Source organism: Macaca mulatta, chromosome 3 (assembly GCF_049350105.2).
Source record: "Macaca mulatta isolate MMU2019108-1 chromosome 3, T2T-MMU8v2.0, whole genome shotgun sequence".
Taxonomy (NCBI): Eukaryota; Metazoa; Chordata; class Mammalia; order Primates; family Cercopithecidae; genus Macaca; species Macaca mulatta.
This window is the reverse complement of record NC_133408.1, coordinates 134284999-134312623: the sequence shown is the minus strand read 5'-3', so window position 1 is coordinate 134312623 and position 27625 is coordinate 134284999. Positions and strand designations below refer to the sequence as shown.

General features: G+C 32.9%; 1 protein-coding gene across 1 annotated transcript in view; it reads right to left on the bottom strand.

Moving 5' to 3' along the window:
- The window catches only part of SEMA3D (semaphorin 3D), a 193242-nt gene that overhangs the window by 115060 nt on the left and 50557 nt on the right, over nt 1–27625 (bottom strand). The window contains exon 3 of the mRNA XM_028846124.2: nt 12990–13181. Within this exon, the coding sequence (XP_028701957.1) occupies nt 12990–13140 (151 nt within the window). The 5' untranslated portion in view covers nt 13141–13181. The remainder of the gene's footprint in view (nt 1–12989; nt 13182–27625) is intronic.

The window sequence follows — 27625 nt, the reverse complement described above, 5'->3', positions numbered from 1 at the left end:
TCACAATATTTTAAACTAGTGATTTTTGTTTGCCTTGGTTTATCTACTTTCGATATAAATCAGGATTTATTACCATCTTATTAATAATTTAGAGAAGTGAAGTGCTATTTAGAGACCTAATTGTGATAATGTTTTGCAGTCATAAGGGGTTCCTTTTGTAATCTCCATATTTCACATGTATCGCGGGGATCCCTAAGAATTACTTTTCAGGATGTAACATGCATTCAAGGATTCTTGTTAAAATACAGTTATTTTTGTTTAGAAGTCACAGAGTATATCTGAGATTCTGCATTTCAAACAAATTTCAGATTTTGCTGATACTACTGCAGTTTGAACCACACCTGGAGTAGAAAGGTTTAAAATAAATACAGTGTGCGCCTGTTATTCTCAGCTTGCCTGCATTAAAGAGCTGAATTATTTCATTCTTCCTCACACTAGAATGTCTCTCAAACTTTTACCTCATGGTGTGTGTTAATTTATGCAAGGTGGCCAAAGTATTTTTTTTTTCTTTTACAATTCTAAATTGGTCACATTTGTACATCTTTAGCTAGCTTATTCCTTAATTTCTAGAAGTGATCAATGAAATGTTTAGTTTAAACCAATGATATATAAGATTTTTCCCTTCAGCTTTTTTTTCATACAAAGAAGTGAAGTACATTAATTTAACACACATTTACTTGGGGGAAAGGTGTCAAGATGAGTATCCATTGTAGACTTCCATTTCAAATATCTTTGCTGTTATCTGTGGTAGCAAAAATTCTACCCAAGATGCTAAATTACAATTATATTCTTAAACATCTTAAATTTTCTTTATATATTCAATTAATTATAAACATGTATGGTCTGTCTTTGAAATCTGTCACAACCTCCATTTTGTGGTTTGTAACATCTGAGGAACTTTCCCATTTATTATTTAATTTGATCCCCAAGAAGAACTTAATTTCCAGATGAGAAAACCTAGACTCAGAAAGACAATTTACGATTCTAGTGGTGCATAGACAGTTCATGTCACAGAAAGAGCTCAAACCTATCTTTATCTTCTGATTCTAAGCCCCATCACCCATTACAGCTATATTTTATATTTTAATGTTTAGCATTACTTAGATAAACAAGATTCTTTTTCAAAAGTTCTCTACCCACTGAATATTCCAACAGACAGGTTCACTTCTATTGCTTCTTCCACTTCACCACTCCATCGGGATTACTGAAGTATTTATCTTAATTTCCAAACTGTGTCTGGCTCACTGTGGCTTTAGTCAAATAAACCCCTTTATGACCATCTTTGTAAGTAAAAAGGACTTTCGTTCTACTTTATGCCTCTTTTGAATTAGTAGGATTAAAGCAGTATGTTTAAAGGATTCTTACAAAAATGCAAACTGTATATTACTAGTTCTTAAGAAATCAGAGAATTGTTTGTCAAATCTTCTGTTTAAAAAAGACCTAATGACATTATTTTTTAAACTGCCATTGAATTTATATTTATACACATGTATGGAAAAATCTCACTGTGAAAATTCCTTTAATAAGGCTCAAGAAATTAGCGCCAAATTTAGGGAAGTTGAATTGTGAAATGAGCAGTTGCACATAAAAACTTTTGCTCCTCAATAGTTTATAGAATAGTAAACCAGTTGCTTACAAGATCTATTCAAAAAGAGTTTTCCACCAAAAGATAGTTGACTGGATTTTATCGCAATAAAAATTGCCTTTAGACAAACTATGCCCTTTTTAAAGTTATTTCCACATTTATGCAAAGACAAAGACACAACCTAAGTGCCTCAAGGCTGAGCTCTCTTTTACCCTGCTAGGAGTACATAGATGATCACTGTAGCCCTTAGTGATTTTTATCTATCTTCGTAATTCCAGGAAGGCTTCTTGTGTGTTTGCATGGCAATACTGCATCATATATTACCTTATATTATTGTGGCACTCCACCACTCTGTAAAGTTCCATAGACCAGTAATGTTTAGAACAATGTTCCATATACAGTGTTAAATGGATTTCAATTATTATCGTATAAAGAGATTGCATACAGGTAAGTTGTATTAATAATACAAACACTATTTTACTAAAAAACAGTGGATTTAGATCTGAACATCAGTTTTTTAAAAAAATTATCTACTTATGTGACCCTAGCATTATTATTTAATCTGTCTGTATTTTTGTTTCCAAATCTTTACATATTAATCTCCTAAACATATATAGTGCCTACAGCCTGTATCATTATATCGTACTTAAGCATTCCTCCTTGAAAACTTGTTTATGTTTAACCTAGCTTCCTTTCTAGACAATAGTTGCAACGATAATGAACTTTATTATGCAAAATAAGCCACTTTTATTAATACATGTTCTAAATGTACCCTGTTTTAGGGAAAATAATCTCATCAATACTTTCTTCAATAAGGTGTAGATTATGTCTCCTGAATCATCAATTATTATTCTTCTAGATTATTTCAATTAAAATACAAATATGTTGTTATTTCTTGCATTAAAATAAGTCTCTTGATCGCTTTGCTCCTCCAGCTAATGCCTATGTCACAATTATCAAAAATTTCCTTGAGAGAATTATCTATAGTCAGTGTCTCCAGTCCCATGCTCTCAAGAATCCATCCTAATCGGGCTTTGGCTGGCACACTCAGACACTGCTTTTATCAAAGTCAACAGTGAGCTCTGTTAAATTTAATGTTACTTTTTAGTTGTCATCTCTCTAGACGTATTACCTGACTTTGACACCACTGATTATCTCTTTCCTTTTACTTTTTTCATTTAATGCCTTCTGTATTATAACTCCTAATTTTTCTCCTATATACCTGGGCATTCCTCTTCAGTTCACTTTGCAGTTAATTCTTCCTTTATCCCATCTCCTGACTTGGTAGTACACCAGAAGCCAATCTTTTGAATTCTGCTTCATCCCTTAATTATTTCACAGTCTTGTAGATTTAAAAATTTCTATATATTAATGGCCAAATTCATATCTCCAATTGACATCTCCGTGAATTTCAGGGTTATATATGTACTCAAATGCCTTCTTGGCATCTCACTTAGGTGTCTAATAGCCTTCTCAAACAAAATATGTCCACTTGATCTTCTCCACAAAACTATTTCTTCCACAGTATTTACCACTTTAATTAATGGTACCTCCACCTGTAGACCACATCAAAACAAAACAAAACCACAAAAGCCATGGAGTCATCTTTGACTTCTCTCTCACTTTATATTCAGCTCATCAGCAAATCTTGTTGGCTCTATCTATGTGTATCCACTCCTATCACTTTGTGCCACAGACCATTAATTCTCACATGAATTGTTACAATAGCCTCAAATTTGGCTCCCTATTTCTTGATCTCTTTCTTTCTGTGTATTCTCAACATGCAAATTACAATGATTCTATTATTCTGAGAGTCAGATCATGTCAGACTGTGCTCAGAATTCTTCAGTGGATTCCCATAATACTCAGACTAAATGCCAGCAGTAGAAGATCTAATCCCTCCTCCCTCCTGTTAACTCTCTATTTAGTCAGTTTTCTTCTTTCTTCCATCCCGCTATTTGTTTAGCCATACCATCTTCTTTAGGATCCTTATACATGCCAGACACACTTTCACTCCAGGGCCTTTGCACTTGATGTTCTTTCTGCAAAAATATTCCTGATATCTGCATGACTAGCTTAAGCATCTGTGAAAATATTCTCTCAGGAAGTGCTTTCCTGACCACAGTATTTGATGACTGCACTCCCACCACTACTGAGCTCCCTGTCTTGATTCATTTTTCTCCATAGTGCTGGTCACTTTCTGTCTTGGTAAATAATTCACTGCTATATCATACTGAATCCAGATAAAATACATATTATTAGATGTATCAATACAAATCAAACAAATTAGATGAGTTAAATGACATCTCTACTTGACACACATGCTAAATTTCACAGCTAAATAATTTGTAAATTACAGAAAAATATATAGCCTTACTTATTCATTTTTTAGAAAATTCTGATAAAACAAAGAACAATTCTAGAAGATACAGTAATCCCTAGTTATAAGATAGGCAGATAAAATTTCAAAAGGGAATTTTGAAGTTTTTCTTGTCAATGAATATACATCTAATAAATGTTGGAGGTGCACAACATAATTACTACTATCAGAAGTTATTGAAAATAGCTTGATGCTAAAGAAATAATGGTAAAACCTTGTTATTTTTTATATCTTAATATTTATCCTCTTGAAAATGTAATGTTTTCCTCAAGGGCATGGTGAGTTGACAGTAACATGGACCTTGAACTAGATAAATGTAAGCACACAACTTGGTTGGGCTATTTAATAGCTTTTTGCTTCTGGGCAAGAGACTCCTGTTCTAAGCCTGTATCTTATCTATAAAGTAGGTATGAAAACAATGGGTATAAAAACAGTGTTGTGAGGCTTATACATGATAAAGTCTGAATAGGGTACCTGGGCCCAGTCATTCTCTGGCTTTATAGTCTTGATAGCACTTAGCACTATCTGAAATGATATTCACCTGTTTGTTTGCTTGTTCACTGTTTGTCTCCCTAAGTGAAAAATAAGCTCCAATGAGACAGTGACTTTTATCTAAAACAATGCCTAGTAAATAGTGATTCCATATTACGTATTTGTAGAATGGATGAATACATGGTAAATATTAAATGAGTTACTTTTCTTGCTGAAGACTTACACCTATCTCATCTTCTAGAGTTTTCCAAACAAATAACGTTACAGACACCAGTGATTCTTGAGTATAAATATCTCCAACACATTCAAAGTCTATAGTGATGATGGTGAGATAGAAAATACTTATATTATTGTGCAATTTAAGAAGATCGTCTCTCAAATATTATTTTTATAATTGCGGCATGAACTGTAGAAGTCACTATGAGAAGCCCAATTTATAAGACAATATTTATAGTAATAATCATATAATACAAAACCTGGAAATATAGAACATTCTGACCTCCATGATTCCTTACTTATTATTCAAGAAAAAAGTTTAGTAGTCATAAATATGCAAGAATTCACAACATGGACCAAAGGGAAATTTCTTTGCACAACAATGGAACCAAACTACCAAGCTCCTGTGGATTCAGAGGTTCTCAGTTAAGTCTTTATTAAAGAGCATTCTTTGGATAAAATGGTTGCTACAACTCTCTTGTTGTTTAAGAAATACTTTAAGAAATCCCTCAATAGGCCGGGCGTGTTGGTTCACACCTGCAATCCCAGTACTTTGGGAGGCCAAGGTGGGCAGATCACGAGGTCAAGAGAATGAGACCATCCTGGCCAACATGGTAAAACCTCATCTCTAATAAAAATACAAAAATTAACTGGGCTTCGTGGCATGTGCCTGTAGTCCCATCTACTCGGGAGGCTGAGGCAGGAGAATCGCTTGAACCCGGGAGGCGGAGGCTGCAGTGAGCCGAGATCGGGCCACTGCACTCCAGCTTGGCGAAAGAGTGAGATTCCATCAAGAAAGGAAAGAAAGAAAGAGAGAGAGAGAGAGAGAGAGAGAGAGAGAGAGAGAGAGAGAGAGAGAGAGAGAGAGAGAGAGAGAGAGAGAAAGAAAGAAAGAAAGAAAGAAAGAAAGAAAGAAAGAAAGAAAGAAAGAAAGAAAGAAAGAAAGAAAAGAAAGAAAGAAAAGAAAGAAAGAAGGAAAGAAGGAAAGAGAAAGAAAGAAAAGAAATCCCTTAATATTACCTTGCAGCTCGTCCAAGTAGCTAACTCTACTACCATAGACACTGCCTGCATCTTTGGTTTACACTGAGAAGATATGAATTATGGAAAGCAAAGAAAACAAAGCTAATTTTATGTCCATAAAAGTTAATTATTTTTAAAACTAAAATTAGTAGTTTTTTTTTTATTTTGGCTGATTATTTTTAACCTCACGTTCTACCAGTGTATTAGTTTCCAAGAATAACCTTTCAGACTCTCAATACTGTCTAAGCAAAGGATAGTCCCAGCTGATCTCAAGTCAATAAGTTGTCATGAGAGAAAAAATGAAAATGTCAAGAAATGTTGTGGTTCTTACCTCAGAAGCAGGAATCTGGTATGTAAGCAGTTTGCCCCACCAGAACACAAAATTAACGGTAATTTTTGTGTCACAGCTTTTTAAAATCCAGGAAAAGACAGCTTTTAAAAGGTGGTATGTCAGGATTTGAGCTACTTTCTTTCTCAAGAGCTTGATTTTACAGAGGCGGATAGGAAAACTTGAAATTTTTGGAAGTGAATGGGAAATATACACTTCACAGTGCTGAACAATTGTGATATTCAAAATGAATACTCTGCATTCATTAAAATGGTTCAGCATTCCTTAAAATGGTGTGTTGTGAGCAGCAAAGGATTAGCAGTAGTTCTCTTAAGAAAGGTGACTACTCTATTAGCATACAGTCAAGAAATGACTCACTAACAGTAGCCCTGGGGAGCTGGGAGGGAAATATGGGTGTGTGCTGAGGGTGTGTTGGAAGATATCTAGGATTTCTATCCTGCATTCAGTCTCTGCTTCTGATTACCAGCATTTGACATGTAGACAACCTAAAACATCTGAAAAAATTATGAATTTGAAATGAATACTGAATATAAGAAGCATCAAAAGAGTACAGCTTTTTGCATTTACTCCAAGAAAAACATATCAATTATCCTTATATATAAGAATAAGGTGCTGAGAGGAATGAAAATTTAGAGAAAGATAAATAAAACAAGATTTTTAATCCTTATAGAGTTGGCTCTAAGGCCAAAAACATACATTAATACAAGCTGTTATTTTCAGATGACAATTTATACATTTGATTTAATATTAAGACTCACTTTTCTATGAAATTTTGATTATGAAGACAATTTATCACAATCAACTTTTAAAAAATAAGTTTAGCAAATGGCATAAAATCCCACAAAAATCAAATAATCTTTTTGGCTACCCAGTGATCTTAAAGAGTACATGTAATCTTCTTCAACTTCATTTAATGTTGACAATTGAAAATCACATAATCAGTTTTAGTCAAATATCAGCATGATGCTTCTGTAAATTTATTCACTATGACAGGTAAGTGCCTCAGGAAGGAAATACTTCTGTCTACAGTGAGAGAGACTTGGCTAGAATCCTAGCTCTAAGTAGCCTGGGGTTGACCCAGGAGTTGAGCCATGAATTAAATTTGTGACCCTGGCAAATTTCTCAATCTCTCAGTACCTCAGTATCCTCATACATAGGAAGGGGATGATAATACGCATCTCACAGCGAGGTAATGAGATAATTCACACACAGTCCTTATGCCAATGTTTTGTTCATTATGACTCTTTAGTGAATATTATCAATTATTAAAATATATTTGCAAGTGTGATGTTTGCATTACCCATGTTTGTCAATGCAGTGCTTTTGCGATATTCACTGTATTAAAGAAACCAGAGTTTCCCTTTTTATGTCTTCAATTCCTTTAGTTCAAACTTTCCATATCCTTTCTTTATTCCTTGGATTTTAATGTTTGTTTTCTATTCATTTTCTTTTTAAGGCAATATTATATATAGGCAAATGGACAGACCTTACATGTGCAATTTAATAAGTTGTGACAAATCTCTACACTTAGGTATTCAACATCCCTGTCAAGACAGAAAACACATCTATACTCCCAGAAAATTTCCTCTCATGCCCCTCTCAGTCAATCCTCTCTGTCCCCCAACAACAAGGGCAACTGTTATCATATTTTTAAACCATTGATTAGTTTTGCCTGTTCTAGAACTTCAAATGAATGTAAGTGCATGTATAATAGTATAAGAAACTGCCAAAACAATTTCCACCTTAACTCTTACATTAGCAATGTTTGCAAGCTCAAATTGTTCCACAGATTCACAAATATTTGATATAGTCAATGTTTCATGTTTTTAGCTATTCCAACAGATATATGAGTATTTCATTGTAATATTAATTTGTATTTACCCAATGACTCATGAGGGCCAGTATTTTTAAGTGTTTATTGGCCATGTATATGTTTGTGAAGTGTCTGAATAAGTACTTTACCCTATATAAACTTGTTTTTTATTATCAATTTATTTCAGAGATATATATATATAAGAATTTATATATGTGTGTATATATACACATATATATATATATGTATCAACAATACCTCCCATGCCACAGCTCCTTACATATGTGACTTTGACACTACTATGATTGAGAAGTACAGTCTTTGTGCTCTCCTTTTAAAATTGAGTGAAGCTTTCTCATGGTTCAACCAATAGAATACTCTGGAACCAATGCCATGTAACTTCTAAAGCTAGGTATAAAAAGGCAATGAAACTTCCTCTTTGTTTGTTTAAATGTATGCACTTGAGGCCCTGAGCAAGCCCAAACTACCCAAGTGAAAAGACTCCCTCGGAGGAACCTGAGGATACATCAAGGAAGAGATGCCAGCCAGACCCTTACTGTTATAACTCTAGCCGTTGTCTGATTACAATTCCATTAAAGAGTACAAACCAGAACCACTCAGCTAAGCCTTTCCAAATTCTTGACCCAGAGAAACTGAGGGATATAGTAATTGTTGTTTTATTAAGGGAATGAGTTTTATGATGACTTGTTATACAGCAGTAGTTATCCAAATTACATTTTGGTTTTAGAAATGGGCATTGCCATAACAAAACATAAAACCTGTGGCTTTAAAGATTATCTTTTGGCCAGGTAAGGTGGCTCACTCCTATAACCCCAGCATTTTGGGAGGCTGAAGCAGGCGGATTGCTTGAGCCCAGGAGACAAGCCTGGGCAACATGGTGAAACTCTGTCTCTACGAAAAATACAAAAATTAGCCATGCATGATGGATCATGCTTGTAGTCCAGAGGCTGAGGTGGGAGGATTACTTGAGCTTAGGAAGTCAAGGCTACAGTGAGCCAAGATCTTGCCACTGTACTCCAGTGTGGGAGACAAAGCAAGAGTATCTATCTGTCTATCTCTCTCTACATATAGGAGACAGAGCAAGAGTATCTATCTCTCTCTCTCTATATATAGTATATCGAGAGATAGATACTATATATAGAGATACATATAGACACTATATATAGAGATAGATATAAATATATATAGATATAAAGATATATGTATTTTTATAGATAGATACAGATGTAAAGAGATATATATATATATTTATTTAAACAATAGAGCTTCAAAGAATTTAAAGATATCCCATTATAGTCACACAAAGAGCATAAGGAATACAAAATAACTTTCTAGATATGGCTTTGGTTTAATGGAATATGTTATAAATTGACATGTAAAAAACTCAAGGGTTCTTTATATTGGATGATCCCTATTTCTCTATCTTCTGGTTTACTGAATGTTGTTCTGCTATCTCCAATCTGTAATTCATGCAGTAAGTTTTTAATTTCAGATACAATTTTCATTACTAGAGTTTTCATTTAGTTTTGTTAATACATTTCACTTCTCTGTTGAGATTCCATATCTGCTTATTCCTTTTGATAGCATTTTCTTTTAAATTCTTGAACATATTCATAATAGCTATTTTAAAATCTTTGCTAATGTGAACATCTGCATCACTTCAATTTACCTTCCATTAACTACATGTTTACCTTGTTATCATTAAATTTTCCTGTTTCTTTGTAGGTCTAGTAATTTTTTTATTGTATCTGGACATTATGGATATTAAATTTTTGAGAATATGGTTGATTTGGGTTTTCTTATTTTAAAAATTGTTGAGATTTTTTTTTTTTTTCTCGCGGATATTAAGTTTACTGGAAGATCAGTTCAATCCTTTTGAGACTTATTGTCACGTTTTTTAAGGCAGGACTAAAGTATCCCTTACAGTAGGAATAGAATAGCTGAGCTCTTATAATGTGACCCTTGTAAATTTGTTTAAGTTCCTCATAGATGCTTTATATTAGATCTTTGTCAGATGCATAATATGTAACAGTTTTCTCTGATTCTGTAGGTTGTCTGTTGACTCAAGCCTGCTTACTCACTGTCAACTGTTGATAGTTTATTTTGCTATTCAGATGCTCTTTAGTTTAATGAGATCCCATTTGTCAATTTTTGCTTTTGTTGCAATTGCTTTTGGCATCTTCATCATGAACTCTTTGCCTATGCCTATGTGCTGAATGGTATTGCTTAGGTTGTCTTTCAGGGTTTTTATAGTTTTAAATAAACAACACCATTAAAAAGTGGGCAAAGGACATGAACAGATGCTTTTCAAGAGAACACATACATGCGGGGAACAATCATGTGGAAAAAAAAACAAAACTCAACACCACTGATCATTCTAGAAATACAAATCAAAACCACAACAAGATACCATCTCACACTAGTCACTCAGAATGGCTATTATATAAAAAGTCAAAAATAACAGATGCTGGCAAGGTTGTGGAGAAAACTGAATGCTTATATACTGTTGGTGGGAGTGTAAATTAGTTTAACCATTGTGGAAGACAGTGTGGCAACTTCTCGAAGATCTAAAGACAGAAATACCATTAGAAACTGCAATCCCATTACTGGGTATATACCCCCAAAATATACATCTTTCTATTATAAAGACACATGCATTTGTATGTTCATTGCAGCACTATTCACATTAGCAAAGACATAGAATCAACCTAAATGCCTATCAGTGATAGACTGAATAAAGAAAATGTTGTACGTATATACCCTGGAATACTATGCAGCCATAAAAAAAGAATGAGACCATGTTCTTTAAAGGGACATGGATAGAGTTGGAGGCCATTATCCTTAGCCAACTAATGGAGGAAAAAAAAATACCACATGTTCTCACTTATAAGTGTGAACTAACCAATGACAACATGTGGACACATAGAGGGGAATAACATAGCCTGGGGACTATCAGAGTGTGGAGGTAGGGAGGAGGGAGAGGATCGGGAAAAATAACTAATGGGTACAGGGTTTGATACTTGTTTGATGAAACAATCTGCACAACCAATCTCCATGACACAACTTGCCTATGTAACAAACCTGGGCATGCGCCCTTGAACTTAAAATAAAAATTAAAAAATAAAATGACCCTTGCAGCATGTCAACTGAGTGCCCCAGGTTTTGGTGAAGTTTTAAAATTCTGGGTGGACAGAACTGCTATGTCATTCGGCACTCCTTGACCTCCAATATTTCAGCTCAATATCTCGGCTCAGCACACAAATTCCCCGTTTGTCCCAAACCCTTTCCGAGTTGCGCCATTAAGTGTGTGTTTTTTTTTGTTGTTGTTGTTTGTTTGTTTGTTTTCTTTTTTAGAGACAGAGTCTCTAAAAGTGATGCAATCCTAGCTCACTGCAGTCAAACCCCTGGGCTCAAGCAATCTTCTCGCTTCAGCCTCTTGAATAGCTAGGATTATAGGCATGTACCACTGGTAGTTTCTTTCTTTCATCTTTGCTGCCTATTGCTCAATGTCTAAAAATAGTTGCTTCATATAGTTTATCTAGATGAATAGTTGTTTATGGAAGAAGGCATAATTCAGTACTATTTATACTGGCATGGTTAAAAGCCTTGACTTTGTTTTTTATTTATGGCCTAAACCTTGCCATAACTGTTAATGTTCACTTGAAACTAAGATAATTTTAGGGGAATGACAGAAAATTGAATATATCTATGATTAAGAAATGGAAGACAATCAAATACAGGTTTTAGTTATTGATTATGGCCGGGCGAGATGGCTCAAGCCTGTAATCCCAGCACTTCGGGAGGCCGAGGTGGGCGGATCACTTGAGGTCAGGAGTTCGAGACCAGCCTGGCCAACATGGTGAAACTCCATCTCTATTAAAAATACAAAAATTAATCAAGCGTGGTGGTGGGCACCTGTAATCCCAGCTACTCAGGAGGCTGAGGTGGGAGAGCCGCTTGAACCCGGAAGACGGAGGTTGCAGTGAGCCGAGATCATGCCCTGCCCTCCAGCCTGGGCAACAGAATGAGACATCATCTCAAAAAGAAAAAAAAAAAAGGTTTTAATTATTGATTAAATAAGACATCAATAAATTAAATTTCATAATGTGATCAATGTTTCCAGATAAAAACATCCTAGATTACCAAAAAATAGACTTCCAATGCAAATGAGTTTGATACATATAAAAACGTAAGAACTCAAAAATATATAAATTGTTTAACTCTTTAATACATGACATATATTCTGTACAAATACCAACATATAAGATTTGTAATGGATATAATGTGCTAATTCAACTTACTCTTAGATTTAACATCCAACATGCTTTTATTAGTATTTTGTTTGTCTATAAAATGTCATCTTAAAGAGATCAGAGGATATCAAATTGCCAGCATAATTTTTGCCTACCACTTTGAGAATAAAGAAGTTTTATTCTCCCTACATCCCTTTTATTTCTTGAGGTATTAATGAACCCCAGAGTACATCAAAAAGGGAAACCAAAGTAAAAACTATTTGGGCATGAAACTGGACACAGACACACACAAAGATGACCAACCGTAATTCATATAAACTTTGCTGTTATATCAAACATTTAAAAACTAGCTTAGCAGATTTCATTTTTTAGCAAAGTTGTTTCATCTTTTTTGTATTTTAAACCTTTCACATTGTCTTTTTCTATTACCAAATACATATGTAGTTGAGAACTTGAAGCTATCCTGCTGTCTTAAGTTCTTTTTGAAGATATCTTACTGTGTTTTTTTAAAAAATCCCCTCTGACTAGGAATAAACTAGCAATAGTTATGTGAAATTAGTTAACATTTTTCTATTTTTAAGGATTGATTTGTTTTAACACCAAACCGTTTACCACTTGCAGATCAAACTGATTATTATAAATACTGGGCTGAAAAGCATACTTGAATAGCTTTAGCATATTTTTCCTCATAAAAATGAGTGATTGGGCTTCGTGTTCTATAATTCTATTTTATGAATTGATGCCAACATAATAAACATTTCACAGAAGCCAATATGCTTTTCTAAAAAGAAAAAATATAGCAGTCAAAAAAGACATTTAAAAATCTTAATAAACAATTTAGAAAATATGTATATATTTACCTTTGTAGGTTAGCTTGAGTCTTGGAATATTTTGTTTTGAAGTGCCAATGACTGGAAGAAACAACATGGCCATGCTTAGCATCATCAAAGCAGGAAAAAGGTGAAAATCTTGGCTTCTGGCCTTAAGTCTCTCATCTTTATTAGCATTCATGATGAAAACAATGTTCTCTTTCCAACAGTGTTAATTTAAATCTAAGAAAGAGTAAAAAAAAACAAAAAACAAAAAAAAAGCTATTAAGGTATCAGCAAACTGACACAGGAACAGAAAACCAAACACCACATCATCTCACTCAGAAGTGGGAGTTGAACAATGAGAACACTTGGACAGAGGGAAGGGAACATCACACACCAGGGCCTGTTGGGGGCTGGGAGGCTGGGAGAGGGAGAGCGTTAAGGGAAATACCTAATGTAGATGACAGGTTAATGGTTGCAGCAAACCACCATGGCACGTGTATACCTATGTAAGAAACCTGCATGTTTTGCACATGTATCCCAGAACTTAAAGTATCAAAAAAAAAAAAAAAAAAAAACTATTAAGATAGCAGTTGGCAGGTTTTCCTCAATTTACTAAATTATAATTTATTGAATGTATATAGATTTTTAAAAATAATTTCTCCATAGCTCTTATTTTACCCTTACAGAAACGAATCGGAACTGAGGAATAAAATTAAGGACTGGCTTTCTCCAGATGTAGAAATAAAAGCACCACTAGAATTTAAACTATTTTGATATTTAACATTTTTTCCTTGACTAAAGTTGTTTCTGTGTTTTGTTTAAGCAAATATCTCAAGAACCAACTTTTTTTGAAACTTGAATTATTTGATCAGATGAGACCACTTTCACTGATAGAAGCCCATACTTGCCCCATGTCATCCCCAAATAAAAAGGTCCACCAACTAAAACAGACAAAAGCTGTCATTTTGAGACAAGTTATCCTGTTTCTGAGTTTAGAGACATTTAAAAATTCCACTTAAATGTGAGAAACTAAATTTAATTAGGTCAGGGCCCCAGTATAGGTGTTATGCCTGGAACAATGCAATCTTACCTGAAACCTATATTATTCCACACAGGGAAGTAATGAATAGAAAAACAAATTATAAAATATAAGCGTTTATAAGAAAGGGGGTGGTTATTAACTGGGTTGCCATAAAATAGGCTAACTTCATTGTTTTCTGTGAGATGTAGAGTAAATCAAAACACGTACTCTAAACTAAGCCTGGTAATAAAAATTATAAATCATATTTATTGAGCATTTATATGTACCCAATACTTTTTGAAAAGTGCTTTACATAGATTAAATGATTTAATTTAAAAACAACCATTAAGGGTGGGTAATTATTTATCTCACTTCACCAATGAAACAAAATTGAGGTACAGAGTTAAATAGTTCTTCCAGGGGTACACGGCAAGTAAGAGATGGATCAAATCAACGCATGATCAGGACTTTAGCTGGAGTCTGCTTTCTTCGCACCTAAGTCTTCGGGTGCTTTGCATTATGGTAGAAACCAGTGATCTTCAGCTCCTGCTAGAGTCTTCAACTTCTCTTCTATGTTAATTAACTTACTGCCATCTTACTAGGAAATAGGCCACAGAACCCATAATTTCCTTGATGATACATTGCATGGTGATAGCTTTGATCATAATAAAAAAGTATTAGACTTTAAGTAATGTTCTAATTAGTTAACATTCAGAATCAATATTTTATGCCTATATGGTTTAGTTTTAAGAGAAGGCCTAATAAGGGATGAATTTTCCTTAAGTGAGATCAGCTCTTCAGTGTATTAAAATGTCTCCCAGATTTTGAATACCAAGTTTTCAGTTACCTTAAATCTCAGCAGCTAAGTCAAGTCTTTGAAGTAAAATAAAATCAAATTTTGATGTGTATTATGTTTATACATGATAAATAATTAAGGATAGACTTCAATTTTATGCTGAATTTCTTCATGAAATGAAAAGTGAGTGCTTAATAAGTTGTTTCTTCAATCACTTTCATTACATTCAAAGATACCTACAAGAAATACTAAATTATTCTTCGTATATAATCTGTCAACATTTAATTCTTCTTTTAGAAGGTTACTCCATATGCAGATAATCAAGTTGATTTAGATACTCTTTCAATCATATTGTGTTAAATATAACAAACGTTGCATATTTTAGTCACATTTAATTGACATTTCCTGAACGTTTCCCCTAATTAGATAAAATGTGAGAGACAATAGGAATGTATTTCTGATGAAAAACACCTACACCATCAGCAGCCCTTTATGAAAATTTTAGTTTTAAATATTTCAGTTATGCTAATTTTAATATAGAACACTAATAAAGCCTCTTTTAAAAAAAGACATGAAGTCCTAAAAATTATATTATTTAAAGGCCAGTAGGAACACATTAATGCTATTGCCACAAAACAGTTACTTTAACTGATCTACAGAAAAAAAAATCAGATTAGATTTGAATATGAGTTTTGAATCATTCAATCTCAATGCATTCTTACGACTTGTTAGTTTTAAAAGTTAGTTTTAACTTGTTAAAATACCAGTATTCTTTGACTTATAGATTCTTCTTAAAAACTTGCTGCTTTTACACAAATTCCAATACAAGTTTTAAATATTTACATATTTATACGTTAATAAATATATATTTATATAACTTATGATGGTATTTGAATATATCTAACATATTCACTTATATATATTCTTAGCCATTGGCATCATATCTAATCGCTATTTATAAGGTGAGGAAATGAATAAGATTTTTTTCTGAAGGGAATGGTTAATTATAAACAATAAAGTACCATAAAATAAATTTAAAATGGAGACATTTGTGACACGCTATGCAAAATAACTCAAAGGAGTATCATATAGGCTTAAACAAGACAAGTATACTTTCATGGAGGACAGAGAAAAGAGACTGGGAAAGCAAACAGCGACAATTCCAGAAAACAGTGAAACCTTGTTAAGGACTCCTGAACACTGAGGCAGTCTGCATGATAGACTGGGTTATATGGCTATGAGAAGGAAGAGAATGTGGCATAATTCAGGGGCATAGAACAGAAGCACACCAAAGAGAATCTTTGGCTAATTCTTAAATTTGGCTCATGCATGTTCTTGTACCTAATATATTATGACTCGAAACAATACATATGATCACTCCATACTGCCTTTTGGTATTGATCAAGTGTGCTGTTCCACCCACATTCATCAGTGCTTCTCCAATCCCATTACCCTGTTCCTTCCGTTATTTCTTGTATTCACATTATTAGCAAAGCACTGATATCTGATTGCAGCAGACTCACAGCCTTGGCATACAAACATGTATTCTCCCTCCTACCCATACCCTCTAAAAAAAGTGAAAGGTAAAAGGAATGTAGAGACTAAATATATTAAATTTCTCATTATACTTAGTTGTTTTCTTTCTTTTTTTTTTTTTTAGCTTCTGGACATGTGAAATACTTTTTTATGACATGTAACAATGCATGTAATGTGAATGTATGTTTATATACATAGGCAAAAAAGAGGGAATTTTCCATATGTGCATTTTATTAGCAATAATGACCTTAGTGCAGGACATTTCCTGGGAATTAATGACTAGTTGGGGTTAATGGCCCTTGGCTATGCATTGAGATATCCACTCCTCCAACTGGTCATTAATCGCTAAGACATGCCCTGTGCCTCTAATGTCGTAAGTTAAGAAGATTGATGTTTTGGTTTTCAATGAACAGTAGTAACACTGTTCCTTGTAACCCAACTAATTAATATTGTTAAATAAGTTAAAAATCAAAGCCCTGCTTTCCTACTAAGACATTCTGAGAAGTGCCTATGTGTGCTGAACCTGTACTTGGAGGAACAAAATAAAGCAAAAATGGCAATACCTCTGGAACTTAAAATAAAAGCCTTTATATATTTTTCTACTATAAAACAGTCAAGACCTACAATCTGCTGGTCCTGATTCTTTGCTTTTCTTCCCAACAATCCTATAAATTCAATAGTTAATCTTTTAATTCAGATAATTTACGGGTTAGTCTTGCCAACAACCTCCTCCCTACTCTGTTGATATTTTGCTGTCTTCGTATGTGTGTGTGTGTGTGTTATGTGCACGTGTGTGTGTTGTGCATCTGGGATGAATTATGGAGAGAAGTAGGTGTGATTTAACCCAAAGTGGGTGGATTTAGTGAAATGCATAGGTTATACTGCATGCTACTGTCTGTAACAAGCTTGATCTGGAGCCAATTAACTGAATATAATCTATTCCAGATGCTCCCTGATAGAAACAGCACTCTTGGGGATCTTCAGATGTGGAGCCAATAGGGAGTGTTCTGATTATGAGAGACTTTTACACACTGTTCCACTAAATCAGAGATCCAAATGCATAATCTAAACTCAAGAAGACCTTGTGCCATTTCCCTAAGGAACACAAAGAATCCAGAACTTATTAGATGGATGGTAACTTGTCAAAAAATTTATTTCAGGAGCAAGAGATACAAAATTTTATATGTGAACTTCATTGATTTGTCTTATTTATTCATATGCATTTGTTCCAAAAGTCATTAAGCCAGGATCAGGTACTATTTGTGTGAAAAAATAGCTTCTATGCACAGAACAATAATTAGAATATATAAGTCTTCATGCCTGAAAATCTGGAACACTTAGATGTAGGACTCTTTCTCAAGTGTGTGTGTGTGTGTGTGTGTGTATAGGTGTGTAGGTTGGGGAAGGGAAGAAAGGAACCCCTGATTTTTTAATTTTATAAAGAGCTCTTTGTTCTTTATAACTAAGTGGTATGTATAAGGTCGCCTGAGAATGTTTTTTACCCAATTCAGAAAGCACAAGGAAATATGCCTATCTCAATATTAAAAGCAATATCTGTATTAACTCACTCTGGCCAAATTGCTGCTCCTATTTTGAGCTATTGTTTGATTAGATGGTTTTCCTGTAGGGTGCACATGACTGATCAATTATTGGTAACATTGCTTCATGGCATGGCTGTGGACAGAACAACAAAAAGGGATTATAGAAAAACACTTGAAAGCCAAAGAGGTAACATAGGCAAACAAAGAGAAGCTTTATGTTACAGGGGGCTGTTATACATTCCATTGATCAAATGCAATAATATCAAAGTAGGATTCAAGTGGTATGTAAAAAGGTCCACAGGAGCAGAGCTTGGAATGCTGGAACTTTCACTTGAATTTATCCTATCCTTTTTAAGTTTCCTTCTGTGTATTTTCTAATAGGCATGTAAAATATTCTACTACTTTAGTAAGATAGCAAGTATTTGTTGAAAGACTAATTGTCCATTAATGGACTTCATTGTCTTCAGATGTCATGAATTCTCCATCAATTGATATATTCTAAAGGAGTGTGGAAGGCCATCTGACTCCTCAGAGATCATGAAGAGTCTTATATTTGATTAAATGCTAATCAAATATAGCATTTAATTGGCCTCTTTATGATGGCCAATGATATTTCTCCACACACCAAACAAATTATGATTATCATCAGAATTAGTTGTAGAGCTGAGCTAAGCTATTTGTCAGTAAATATAAATTAAACTACCTACATTTTAATTTTTTAGTGGTTTAAACATTATGTTTGCATTTCTAAAATACACTGAGAGTATGTTGTTTTATAATCCTTGTTCAACAAAGCAACACTGTTAACATTTTACTTGGGTTTGCATGCGTTATAGCCATATACTAAAAGCCAAATAAAATTCTGTAAGATCTCACCTCTAACGAATTCAACATACAATAATACAATTGTGAGATTTTAGAATGTATGTGTGTAATCTCTTAGGTTTAATATTGTGAGTTTCTTTTTTTTCTTACCTTAACAGTAACAACAAAATAATGTTTAAGTTGTAAAAAGGTCCCAAAGAAATAAAGTGCCTCCAAGGTCTAAACTGTGTTGAAGTTGTTAACACGTTTATACAAATTTAATAAAATACTACTGTGAATGACTTTATTGATATTAATTTTCCTCATCCTAAATCTCACATCAATTTGGTGTTCAAAGCAGCAATTGATACTTATGAATTTGAAGGGTCAGAGAAAGTACTAACAACATCATCAGAGTTGGCTTTTCTTCAAATCAGATTAATCGACAGTCCAAAGTTTCAATATTTTCCTTTCAAATTCTTACACTCTTGGGAGCATTTTAACTCATGCAACTTTTCATGACTAAGATAATCTTATAATATGCTTTTGGAGAATTATATAACATTTTGTCAAATTTTAATGTGCACACTCGAAACATAAATCGGTTGTTTTTTAAAACTCAAAAGCATCGACCTCAAATATTCTGATATGTGCCTCTTAGGTACTTCTGCTTTTTTTAATGAAGTGACTTGAAAAAAGCAGAGTAGGAATTATTGAAAATATGAAGGCAAAATTATTATATTTTCTTGGAATAATGAAGTAAGAATTAACTTTTATTTTATTTTATTTTATTTATTTATTTATTTATTTTATTTTTTTTTTATTTTAAGACAGAGTCTCACTCTGTCAACCAGACTGGAAAGCAGTGGAGCGATCTCTGCTCACTGCAAGTTCCATATCCCCGGTTCAAGCAATTCTTCTGCCTCAGCCTCCTGAGTAGCTGGGATTTCAGGCACGTGCCACCGTGCCTGGCTAAATTTTTTATATTTTTTAACAGATATGGGGTTTCACCATGTTGATCAGGCTGGTCTCGAGCTCCTGACCTCATGATCCAGCAGCCTCGGGCTCCCAAAGTGTTGGGATTACAGGCATGAGTCACCACGCTGGGCCAACTATATTTTTATTATTGAGATATGCTTATTTCTAATTTAGTCAAGCCCTTTTATTTTTTAGAAATGTCATTTTTATCAAAACTAAACAATATTTTGGCAAATATCCAAAATTTCTCTTTATTCTTTTCTGAAATTCACATTCAGTTATTCATTTAGCTGTTGAATTACATGTCCATTTAACATTTTCCCAGAATTTATAATATGTATCTAATATTATAAGTATTCTACCTATGTGAAGAATAAATGGATTCGAATTTTTAAAAATTGATTATTCACAATAAAATGTACAGAATATTCTGTTTTACAAACCAAGTTAGTGGCTCCATGGTCTCTGTGGCAGCATAAATAATTCTGCACTTGGAAACTTGTTTTTCAAAGCAATACGAGTATTTTTATGATATATGTATATTTCCTTTTTTTTTTTTTTTTTTTTTTAAGAGATAGATAGGATCTCACTCTGTCACTGAAGCTAGAGTGCAGTGGTATGACCACAGCTCATGGTAGCCTGGACTTCCTGGACTCAAGTGATCCATCTGCTTTGGCTTCCTGAGGAGCTGGTGTTATAGGCATGTGCCATCATGCCCAGCTAATTTTCTATTCTGTTTTTTTTTTGTTTTGTTTTGTTTTGTTTTAGAGATAGGGTCTCACTATTTTGACCAGGTTGGTCTGCTCTTGAACTCCTGGCCTCAAGTGATCATCCTGCTTCAACCTCCCAAAGTATTGACATTACAGGTGTGAGCCACTGTCACTGTGCCTCACCTACTTTATTATATTTTAAAATATTATCATGGTGTTTGTTTTAGCAGCACTTATTCTAAGGTAAGAACAATACAGAGATGCACGAAGAGAAGAGCACAACACCTAGATAGGAAAGACAGACAAATGTGTAAAACAGAATTTCTTTTCATTTATTGACGTGTGGTAGTCGTGTTTCCCACAGTCTTCATGTGTATATTTTAATTTTCCAATTAAAAATATTTACTGAAAAATTGGTTATGCCAAAGGAGGAAAAATTGATTTTTTAAAAATTATTTAATACATGTCTTATCAGACTGTGAGATGGGGATTTCATCTTATCATGAAAACAACATACAGAGGTTATAGTTGCCAATATGTAAAACTATATAAGCCTGCTTATACAAAACCACTTATGTATAGGAAATAGCATTTCGATAAGTTCCTACACTGAGACTAAATTATAACATGGGGTTATACATACTTAGTTTAGAATCTTAAGGTTGTAACTATCGGAAACCAGTAAATAATTATGAAGTAATTAAATTACATTTTTGAGATGTATGCTGTAGGACAATTATACGTATTCTTCATAAAAATCCTAACCCTTTTACATAAACAGATAAAGAAATGCCATCAAATCTACCAGCAATGCCCATATTTAATAGCAAACTTTTAATCTAAAAAAACTGCACATAGCAGGAAAACTATGACCTTGAGTTTCATACTCACATATATTCTTCAGGAACACATAAACTGTTGAGATCAAAACACTTATGAGTTAAATGAATCCTATATAGCCTTATTTTATCTTTTTTTTTTTTAACAAAAGATGTGCTAAACACATTAACATTATTTGTTTCTTTCTTCACTCTTTAATGAAACACCTTAGGGAAATAAACACCCTAGGGAAATAGGAGAAAAATGTAAATAATTCACTTCATAAACATAATGCTATCTGGAAACACAAATAGGCAGCATGTAAAAAGAACTTAGCATCACAAGTGGAATTTAGGAACCAAGTCTTCATATCCGATTTGAATTTCATTGTATTTGACCCAACTCATCAACTATTAATAATTAACATTTTAAATTCAACACCTGATGATGACTATGCAATCAAAAAGGCAACTTTTCTTTCAACAAATAAAAGAATGGTCCAGCACTCTTAGCAGTAATAGTTATTTAGTGATCATTGTTTATGTCTCTAATGATGTTATGTCTCATATGTTCATGCATTTCATCTTGTTTTAACATGCTTCAAATGCAATTGTTCCAACCCACTTGTATTTCTAATTGTGTCATTATAAGGTAAACATTGTAGAATACATTTGCACATGCTCATTATTGGGGTCTCCTGGCCCAGAAAAAGCTGGATATCTGGAAAATCTTATCCATAGGAGAAATCTGAATTTTGCCATAAATAATCTACCAGCTTCTACCAGAAATTCAAAAGTTTCAAATCCCTGGTTCAGTAAATATTCCTATGTTTGGTTTAACTCTGCTATTGAGAAAGTTAAAAACAACTTAAAACAAATATATAAGTTTTATAAATAAATTGATATCATAAGTTCCATTATTTGTACCTTATATGACTGCCTTGTCATACAAAGTAAAAGCTTCTTTTAGCTACACTTCCACATATACCAGGTTATATAACTCTTCTGGGACATGTCAAAAGGATAGTAGCACTGTGGTTAAGCGCACAGACAAAAAGCCCAGGTCTATCACTTGCTTTCTGTTTATCCATGGGCGAGTTACTTAACCATACTGTGTCTCATGTTTCTCACCTGAAATTGTGGATAACAAGGGTATTTGGTTCCTTCGTTGTAAGGACTCAGAAACCATAATGTAAAGCGCCACACCCTGCCCAGTACAGAGTAAGTGATCTATCAGTGTTAGCCATTTAAAAATCATAATCAATTTGTCTTAATTTTCTATTAAAACTCGATTTAAGAACAAGAGAAAATTATGGTTTTAAAGACAACTCATGATTATCTGAAAGTACAATTACAGTTTATAAGGCCTTTAAAGCAGAGTTTTCAGGAAAATACTATATAACATCCAAGAGTATGAAAACAAATGAAGAAAATAATTTTAATTATTTGAGATCATAAACACAAATAAACAAGCAAATAAATAAATTTCTTTTCTCTACTTTAAAAGGGGAGAATGAAAGTGATGGTTTGAATCTGATTATGAAGGATATAACATAATTGTATCTGGAGCGCCTCTAATGCTACTCATTTAAATTAAATCACATAATTTATCAAGAAAGAGAAAATAACTAAATACCTGATCAACAATAACTTCATATAAAATTTTAAAATCAAAATAGAATAAACATTGGTGAATATGTGTAGTACTTGACTTGAAGATTTTTACTTGGATTAAAAAGATTAAAAGAAGTATGCTTCCCTGAGTGCCTTCTCCAGAAAGGATACTACCTTCTAAAGGGGAAAACAAATTTTAAAAATCTTGTGGATCCTGTGAAATACAAAGATATAGTACATTCAACAGTATATTCAAAGTATAACGATTATGTATGTCTGCAATTCAATATATTCTTTGTATTGAATCTTAACAGGTTGTAATTTTAAAAAAAATTTATGCATCTATGAGACTTAATTCAGTGTTCTAGTTTCCATTCCCACACCTAGTCTTTAGTTTTACAACTAGTATAGTATGGTTTAAAGGTATAAAGATCTTTAACGAACTCTTATTAATGTCATCTGTTTTCAGCTTTCTTTAAAAAATTATTCTTCATAATTATGATGTCACTTAGGCACCTCACCAATTTATAGTTTTGAACACATGTTTCTGATCATTTTTGAACATATGCCTGAAATTATTTTAAATAATTAATTAAAATAATTTTTACATGAAAAAGTAATCATGTTTAAAAACAGCTATATTGTGTTTATGATCAATTTTTGAAACTAGTTTTACTTACATTAAAATTGTTATGCTTTTACCAAGTATATTTCAAAATTCATACCAGCTTAAAAAACTGTTTTGATCAAATTTCATTTATAATACCCTGTGATTATATATCAAACATAGCGAAACTTTCATATATAGCAGGAAAACAAAAATTATTTTATTGACTATAGTAACGCATAAAACGGTGAAGCAATGTTTCCTAAGTTAAAACATGGCAAAATTGGATATCATATTGAGATTTAATTAGGTTTTGGTAGGTTAAACATACAAAAATACTTTTAATAACATTTTAAACCATTTCACATGTGTAAACATGCCAGTATTATTTGTAACAGTTTTCAAAATTACTGTATTTGTAGCATACCAAGAGTTGAAGTTGTTTCTGCCACAGATTCAAAGAGCTACTATGCATCTTAGAACATCTTAATATTTCTGGTAGTTCTAAGGTGGACTATTAAAAGAACACATCAAAAAATTTATTTCATATTAAATAGTTATTGAAATACATATTTGCATAAGGATGAACTGTTTCTCTAGCATGAACTTTACTGTCCTCAAATATAAATTAATAAAATTAAAAATTAATATCAATATATTACATAATTCCAAATAACATAATAAAATGTACAAATATCATCTTATAATTAATACAAGTTTTATATTATCTATATATATGCCTTCACATGAATTTATTATATTTTAAAGTATGACCTCATAACACTCTTTTAGAAACATTATTTGATGTACTGGACATGCAATATAGAAGCATAATATGGATCTTATTAAAGAGCTTCTATCATTAAAGCTGAATTCATATCTTTTACCTTCTCTTAATGTGTATAAGGGAGCAGTTCCTGGACTAATATATTTGTGTTTAAAAAGTAACTTGCAGTTACCCAGTGCATACGCAATGCGTATAGAATGAGTTGGGGTGTTGTCTTGTAATAGTGAGACTAATAAAGTGCCAGAAATTTCAGCTTCTTTATCAGGCAGTCACACATTTATAAAAAACCTCTCTGGTCTTCCTATGTAGATATGTTTGCTTGCTTTCTTCTTTTTGCATGACTGTTCTGTTGAAGTCATGTGTGGAATATTTGTGCTCCCTCCACCCTTATCACCCTCCTTATCTAGTTCTCTATCAACATAGTAATATCAGTTTCTGAGCTGTGTTTAGTCTCATCCTTATATCCTCAGCTACATCTTAACAACTGGACTTACACGAATGTTAAAAAGTGTCTCAGTCAGGATAAGCAGGGGATTCCTGAGTTGAGCATACAGCTGCCGATGGATATTTCTCCATTTTTATTTTTTACATCTTTCCCTCTTGGAGAAAATATAATACCTTTTACTACAATATCTCAGAAGTTGACTTGAAAGCTAGCACAATGTTCTAAAACTAGCACAACATTCTGAATTTTTAAATACAGAGTTCAACTCAGATAGTCTCTCAAAATCCTCAATAATTAAACTTACTTGTTTTTACCAAGTGTTATAGCAACTGAGATAAAATTCTTGAATTTTCCAGGGATCGCTCAGCCTACTGGTTAAAATTTCAGGTTCTGGCTATAAGATGGTTTGGTTGTAATTTCTATTTTGTTACTTATCAACTTTATCCTCTGAGAGAATTCACTTAATTTCTCTAAGTCCAGTTTCTGCATCTACAAAATAGGATTATCAGTTCTTATCAAATATGATTGTTGTGAGAATAAAATGAAATAATGCATGAAAAGCACTTACTATCTTCTCTGGCACATAACTAGCTCTAACAAATGTTAGCTTAATGGTCTTCCATTTTTACATGGACTATGATAGCAAGTATTTTCTAAAGATAGTAAGTAAATATGAAACTTAAAAGGAAGTCTGGAAACTCCCATATTCTCCTATCATAGTTACAAATGTGTTTGTATAATTTGGCATTAACGTTCTCAACTCTCATTCCACAGTGTACATGTTTTTCAATGCACAATTAGATAAGATCCCTATTGCAGTATTAATAATACATTGTTTTCCTCTAAACTTCTAATTCAATGGGCCCCTATGCACTGCCAAACTGAAATCCTAATAAAAAGAACATACTTAATTGCTTTATTGGATGTGGAAATTGTCAGACTATACAGAATAAAAGGGAGAATGAAAATATTTTTTCTAGAATTTTCTACTAGAGATTACTAAATATGTTTGAAGAAAAAGTCTATGAGGGAGGTCTTGGAGCTGATATAAATGCTTAGAAATGGTTTTGACAGAAAGCCAACCTAAAGTTATTTTTGAAGGCTTATTTAGATATTATAATAACCAACAATGTTTATGCATATCAAGAAATTTAGTTTTAATTATAACTTCTGTACTTTTTAGAGTATTCAAAACATGAGTCCTTTGTTATATCATAATAAAATCACAGTTTAAAATATATTTCCAAGTCATTAGAAGATCATTCCCTAAATCTTGCAAGTTTTTCATTTGTACCTTCCAGAACAAGCATAATCTCCATCTACTGAATCATGTACTTTTTCTTCTTTTGTACCACATGAATTCAGGACATCTATTAAATTTACCACTGTATCCTCAAAGCTTAACACAGTCCCTAGTATGGAGTAAGATATGAGTATTTATTTATTAAATAAATGAAAGAAGAACTCAATCTCCTCTTTCCTTCACCAGCCCACTTCTTTGACATATGATGGAGAAGCTTTTCAAATCTCTTTACAGCATCCTTATGTGTAATATCAGAAAAACTCAAAAACCTTGTGTCTCCCCAAGAGTCCAAGGAACATATGGGAATGTGGGGACTAAACTAGAAAGAGGTATAGATGTTATAAAGATTCATACCCTCCAAAATGGTAGGAATATCTGAGCGATTCAGGGACATTCTTTGTAATTCTGGGTATCTTTTTGCAAGTTTTTAGAACAACACTTTTTTCTAACATCACTTAAGAATATCCTAGAAAACCCCTGCGTGTAGAGAAGGGCCGTGAGATAATGGTAAGCATTTGAACTTTGTAGTCAGACAGGCTTGATTTTGAATTCCAGTTTTACCATTTCCAGGGTAAGATTTTCTTTGAAATTTAGCAGATAATGACAACTTTGCTATGTTTTTGCATTTGAAATAATGTACATTAAAATCTGTACATAAATAGTACTTGCAGAAAAACAATGGCTATTATGACAGCTATTTCTTTTTTGGTTTTTTTGAGACAATTATTTCTTATTATAGATTAAGATAGTTCCATTCCCTCAACTGGGTATGATTTGTCCATGAATCATGTCGGTATTTATAATTCAGAAGTGAGCAAATGCTCATTTAACAATTTGGAAAGTTTTGTCAAGTTTCTCCCTCTTCCTATCCCTGCTGGTTCAGTAAAAAATAAATAAATAAATAAATAAATAAATAAATAAATAAATAAATAAATATAAATATGTGTGTGTGTGTGTGTGTGTGTGTGTGTACATACACACATATGAAAATGATATATTTACTGGTATTATTTACTATCATGTTTCTACTTCTCTTCCTCTCTTCCTGTGAATTGTTGAGTTATATCCAGAAGACAAACCATAAAATTAAGTAGAATTTAAAGACATATTCAAGAATTATCCATTAAGCATTTATCCTATCTATATGATTCCCACATTTCTAGAAAATTCACAGCACGGACCTTTTCCTAAATAAATGCACACCCAGATTAAAAAGAGGATGAGAGAGGAATGTCTAAGTGGTAAAATATGCAAGCTACTCAGAGGAAAAATGTAGAGATGTAGAGATTATTGCTATCTTGGGTAAGAAAGAATGTGGAATTCAATTGTAATAGTTCATGAGTGCGTCCTTTGGAATGTCAATGAAGAGTAACGAATTCTTGATTATAAAACAATGAGAAAAAGATATCTTTCTATACTTGTCACTACAATAAATCAGTTTTCAGACAATGCTTCATTAAACTCTTGTACTGCATTATCCTCATAAAATTAAGAATTCTCCTTTAAAAAGTTGACTTGTGTACTTTACCTAATCATTCAACAAAGACTGCCAACTTCCAGGGATTATGATAAGCATCAGCATTAAGTATACATGGAACTTTGATTTTCCAAATACTGCATTTGATTTATTTAAAACAAGCTTATATCATCTATCTATTGACCAATCAATGTAGTACAAAAGGGTAAAGTAACATATTTAAAAAAACATTTTTATAATATGT